The 6059-nt window shown below is 36.0% G+C and overlaps 1 protein-coding gene across 4 annotated transcripts in view; it reads left to right on the top strand.

Moving 5' to 3' along the window:
- Positions 1–486: 486 nt before the first annotated feature.
- Positions 487–6059, top strand: part of LOC139116183 (sodium/potassium-transporting ATPase subunit beta-1-interacting protein 3-like) — a 52177-nt gene continuing 46604 nt past the window's right edge. For all 4 annotated transcript variants that reach the window (XM_070678741.1, XM_070678739.1, XM_070678738.1 and 1 more), the window contains exon 1: positions 487–663. In XM_070678741.1, the coding sequence (XP_070534842.1) occupies positions 610–663 (54 nt within the window). In that variant the 5' untranslated portion in view covers positions 487–609. The remainder of the gene's footprint in view (positions 664–6059) is intronic.

The raw sequence follows: 6059 nt of genomic DNA, 5'->3' as shown, positions 1-6059 counted from the left end.
AGAGGTTGTAATGATGTGTGATAAAACGAGAAAAAGAAAGATTTTAAGTGTAGCGGTAGGAGGGCGCACTAAGTATGCAGAAGCTGTTATAAAAGAAAATTTTATCTTCGTTATTTTTTTTTTAACCAAACCGGTACAAGTTCCGCATTCAGCAGTTCCTAAGGGAGCCCGGCCGTTGTAAATCTACATAAATTTAACATGAACGACGATTTACGAATTATCACGGAATTCCAGTGGCTTATTAACTAGCTCCATATATGGCGCAAAGGATTCCCCAATAATGTATACATACGCGAAACACTAAACTTGCTAAATATAATATTTTGGCCTTAATTTTCCAAAGAAATAATTTTGGGGTCAACACATTATCATGATATTCATTTTAGATTTTTGCGATTCACTCCAAACTTTCTGTATCACATAATAAGTTAATTCAGAGGAACTACATTTTTTCAAGCGTAGGGAAATCCTTTGAAATAGTAGACAACACTGCATCTGGTATAAACATTGTTGTCCCTGCCTGACGGATTGAACCACTATCAGTGCTCAGAAATCTAACGGCGATTTCAAGTGAAGTTCGGAGAAATCCACTACGTGATCTCGATCAGGATGGGGTGCTGTACGGCAAGATGCACCCTCATAACAATATGTGCCCTCCAGTTGGTAAGTTCTGTGAAAATTGTGCAGTTTCGTGAAAATTATAGTTCTCACCATTCATTTGTGTAACACTGACTAGTAACTGATCGACATCAACCGCACGGGTTAGATTGTGTACCGTTTGCTGATTACCGACTGAACTAAAATTGAAACTGTGAAACACTCATACGTTTCACCCCAATTCCTTGTAAGCATATTTGGAAGAAGCCAACATAGCATAGTTTTTGTTATCAGATAGGAACACGGACTGGGATTTGAAAAGACGGTTTTAGTTTTCAACCCCTATGTACTCGTGTTTATTGTGTCTTCATAGAGCTCTGTGTAAAGTATGTTTACGTTTGACATATCACGCAAAATCGAAGCGAACTCCAACCGATATGTCCATGACATTAATGATTTTACTTGTCGCCGGTGATTACAACATTTGCAAATGCCACGTTCTTACCTCTTTTGCGACACTTTCCTTTCGTAAACGCCCATTTTTCTAATATTCATTCCGTTTATAAATTGTACTGGTGTAGTTTTGTGTTTCATCCACTCGTACATCGGTCAAATATGCTACCTGCATGTCGGCCACTTTTATAAGCTATAAACTTTTTCATGGCATTGGGCGGGAAGCTGATATGAGTATTGAAGTTTTCAATCCAAGACTACATACCCGTATTGACTTTTTGACACATAATGGATGTAGTAACAATAAAGTGCCGTTGGTTGGAAGTTCTAAAATGAATTTAATAGCCTTAATATACCTTCATAAAAGTTGAGTCAAACTTCTACCTTGAGGCACTGTTCAAATGTAATGGAAGGGGTAAAGTCATTATCTTCTGTGGTTCGAGGTTGCTTTATTGAATTCACTGGATGCCCAAAAGTTTGGAACAAATCGTATTAACTGTATAATTGGACGCTTTGCCCTTAGGTAATAATAATTGTCAAAGTAACAAAAATTATGTTAATAATTTATTTGTTGTCCATCAAATTATATTATTTCTGTTACTGTGTAGATAGTTTACATATACCTTCACATTTCTTCCGTTATATCAGTTATGAAGACACAGTACATATAAAACCTTCCAAATAGATGTTGAGAGTAAATCACAAAAAATTCCACCGTTTTATCTTGTCAGTGATTTTACTATATCAACTGTTACATAAAACTTACAGTATTATGTACAGTTGTCAACCATTACTAGAGAGCTGTCTCTTATTTGTGTAAATGCTGTTTACATGTACTTGAAAGAAAAAGCAAGTTGTTACATATAACTGTAAATCTTTTTGAACTGTGAAAATTCGGGAAAGTTTAGCCATAAATAAACTTCAGTGTAACCATTACACACAGGGTTTTGGCGGTGTGGGTGATCAGTGCAACCACGCCTGTTGAGATGAAAAGGTACCATACTCTTTTACAAATGTAAGGTATGATTTGTCACCTGTGAACAATGTTTGAATCAGTGGTACCATCAGAGTCGACTCCCTCCACAGGGACCATAGTACCATCAATAGTACAAATCAGACCGAATTCCTGTTACTAACAGCCTGTTTAATTTGTTTTTGGTTCTTCATCTTTGTTGATAGTACACTTGGAATTTGTGAATAATGTTCTTCACTTCTAAGATTTATTTACAACATGAATCAAGAAGTCAAAAGTTCCCAGTATTTTGAAATCAATCACTTCCGGAAGCCCTTAACTCCTGTGGAACGCAAGTACTTCCTGAATGAGCCATATCAGGTCATAGAGACAGTAGCCTCTACATGTACCTCTGTGATTGTATTGTTGTACATGTAGATATTAACCGACTGTGATCAACATTTACACTCTAAGTTACAAAAGTCTTGTCTTGAAGTGTGCCAAACATATCAGTTGTATAGATGCAAGGCTAAACCGTAGTTCATTACTAGACTACGGTATGGTCCAAGTGTTCACTAGGTTGGCTGGACCTACATCAAAGAAAGTGGGTTGAAAGTCATAAATGATTTACCATCTTTGACCTGGTGCACTGTTGAACCCAAACACCAGTAGCCCTGTTTCTATGTTCTGTAGTGTGCAAGATATTCTACCATTTTATTGTGATTTTGCTCTATCAGACTGTTTCTTGGTCAGAGGAAAACCAAACATGCAGACTTTGTTTTATTGACGAATAAATAAGTCAATAAGTCATTGGCTCTGTTGGGACGTTGGACTATTAACCACTGATTTACACTGTAGTAAACTAATTGAAATGGACACAGTCAGACAAATTACAAAATTAGAGTGAAAATGCATCAACCTGTGATAGCTTAGTATTTTTAACTTTATCTGTACTCAGAGTTCAACAAATTTTTATTGTGAAGATGAAAACTGTGAAACAGTGGCTGTATTGGGAAATTGCAGATCATGCATCAATAAGTACCCTGTCATAGTGCATAGTCCTTCACTCAAAGGATTTGTTCTGGTAGACTTTAATTTGCTAAAAGTAAACTCTGATCTCAAAAACCTAATACAGAAAAATTTTACCATTGTTATTTTACATCCATGATTAGGTTCTCAGAGTAATTTTATTTTGAATTCAGGCATTGATGAATTAAGAGACTAAGTTAAAATATTACAATACAGCCTATAATAGAAAACCAATATGACAGTCTGTAGTGATCATTGTTTTTTGTCTCGGTGAGTGTGAAATACTTGTACATGTAGGCTGTGTTGATTTTTCACTGGGATGGGAACAGGTGGAATATAATACGTAACAACACCTAAGGTCATCCAGACACTGAATGTAGGAATTGTCAGTGGCCAGTCAGGTTGGCTATGTTGACATCAGTTGGTTTACCCAGATCATTTCTCATAGGTTTCACCTAGTATTGTGTGTTTTTGATGTCAAATTAACCTTGACCTTTGTCAGTTTGTCAGATCCCTGTAACACTTTATCACTGCATTCATGTGAAAGAAAGTCTTGAGTTTCTGGAATTTCATTAACAAGACAATGATTCAACATGTCACAGTGTTGACATACGTGTGTAGTACATGGTAGATGTATATGGAAAAATCACAGCTCAGTGCAAATGTGAAAACTAGCGATGTAGTACTTCCCAAAGACAAAAGACAGAACAATTTACTCATTCCATGGATGTAAAAAATAGACATCCATGCTCATTCCAACCAAATGTCAAATTAAGCTATCATAGCATGATGAAGAAGAGTGTAGTTTTACCACCATAGTCCATGTGTATACCAGAGTATGTCAATATATCAGTCATTTTGGGTCAGTGATTTCCAATTGAAGCTGCATTACCTTTCACATGTATACTGTTTCTGGTTGTACACTGCAGTGACACTACATTTGAAACGTTCATCAGTATTGTTGGTGTGTTCATTACAGAAAACATTGATTAATTAAGGTTTTCTCAAAAATTTACAAGATGATGAAGAGAATTCAGGTCGGCTTTCTCTAACATGCTTTCTTGATCTACGTAGAATACAGCGCATGTACATGTATGATCTAGTATGTTGAATTGTTTAATGAACCTGGTATCAATCAGAAGTTTAATTTTTGTAGTTTTTATCCATTCATTTCATTGACATTAACATTCAGATGTATAGCAATCTGAAATGAAAGATCTGCACAAATCAGACAGGTGTTCTGATCATGATATTATGGGTATGATATATGTACATGACAAGTGTTGCTTCCATGTGCTTTGAAGAGTGATTTGTCTGTAGTTTTGAATGGCAGCCATGTTGGTGATAATTTGATGTTGAAAAGTAACTCCTACAATTAGCATATTTCAGAGTTTGTCAGTGGTATCATTATCACCTCAATTTAAAGTGTTTTGGTCTTGCTACACATTTTCACAGTGTGTCCCATTAAACAATGTACAATGTGTGAAAGGATATACAAACTGAGTTAAATTCAGTTTGTAGCGTGTACATTGTATAAAGTGACACTGATATCCATAAAGATCATGGCATATATCGGTGTATTCATTGTATCTATGCTAGGTACTGGTTGCTCTATTGTATATGAGACAAAACTGTGAAAATATCATACACATGTTGTGTAACTGTCAAGCTAAAATATGGCATTCTAGATTTATTTTAGAGTTATTAATGTTGGATCCCCCTTTGGACATTGAGTACATTTGTGTGCTCTGTTAGTTAAATTAATGCACCATTTGTGGAAGAAATTTTACTTATTTCATTACATCTATCTGGTATCTGGTTGACAAGGACATTTCTATAAATTCCTTAATTGACTCAGAGTTAAGTCTCATCAGAGGAGCACACTGTAATTTAGCTGCGCATTTTTATTGCTATACTCACAAGTACAGAAGAATGTTAAAGTTTTTAGGGATCCCTTCATAATATTAATATATTGCACAGTTGTGTTGTTATACCGCTGTACAAAGGGGAAATATATCTTCTACTTGTATAACTATAACCTTTTGAACCCTCAGAAGAACTAACAAAAGATTGACCCCATTTGCCAATGATCAAACTTTGCCTAAACCAGGCTAAACATTGATCCATACCAGCTTCATGATCTGTTGCCAGGCCCTGACCATCAATGATCGAGTGTACTGGTAGTCTATCAGAACTGCACAGACAACACAACAAACGGCTGTGTTTGTTTAAAGTGAGGGCCAAAGATCAGAGTCAATTACAGAATGCAATGGAACACTTGAAACAGCTGTAGTTCAATCTCACAGAGTTCAGTACTTAAAATATCAGTTGTCTGTGAAAAATAACAAACATGGCATATAGCTATAATCAAATCATTCTAGTCTTTCAGGAATTGACAAAACATTCACCTCACAGAGGTAGGTCATTTTGTGCATCCCTGTAGTTGCTATAAATTCCACCATCACTTTCCTCTCAGAGAAGTTCTCTAGTCACCATCAGAATCCCACATTGTGACTGGCAAGACTTAATGTGGACAAAAACAGAAATTTGACATTTACATTCTGAATGGAATATTCCTAGCCAATATTTTCAACCAAATATTACTTATTTACTACTTTCCTAATCAATACACTCAATACACTATTTAAGGATGATTGATAATATTAAAAAAATCATGCAAAATACAATGTAGGTGTTCACTTTCCCAGTCTCAACATATTGTAATGATCATTGCACCATATAAGAAACTAGTTCTACTAATAAAACCCATACAACAAGAAGTTACATGACCCAGACTTTCTCACAGCCGCTCACTGGCTACACACTGGTATGGTCTTGTTCAGCACAAGCCAGACAAGCAGGCTCAGCAAGCTGGCGTAGCCAGCGAGACTGCATCAGCCTCAGTGTGTAGCCAGCATAGGGCTGTCAGAGAGTCTGATGTAGACCCACCCTGCAATTTAATAGCAAGATACATAACAATAATCATAATAGTGGTAGGTTACAACACCTTTGACATTTCAACCTTTAT

Source organism: Ptychodera flava, chromosome 17 (assembly GCF_041260155.1).
Source record: "Ptychodera flava strain L36383 chromosome 17, AS_Pfla_20210202, whole genome shotgun sequence".
NCBI classification, from domain to species: domain Eukaryota; kingdom Metazoa; phylum Hemichordata; class Enteropneusta; family Ptychoderidae; genus Ptychodera; species Ptychodera flava.
This window is presented reverse-complemented; position numbering and strand designations above follow the sequence as displayed.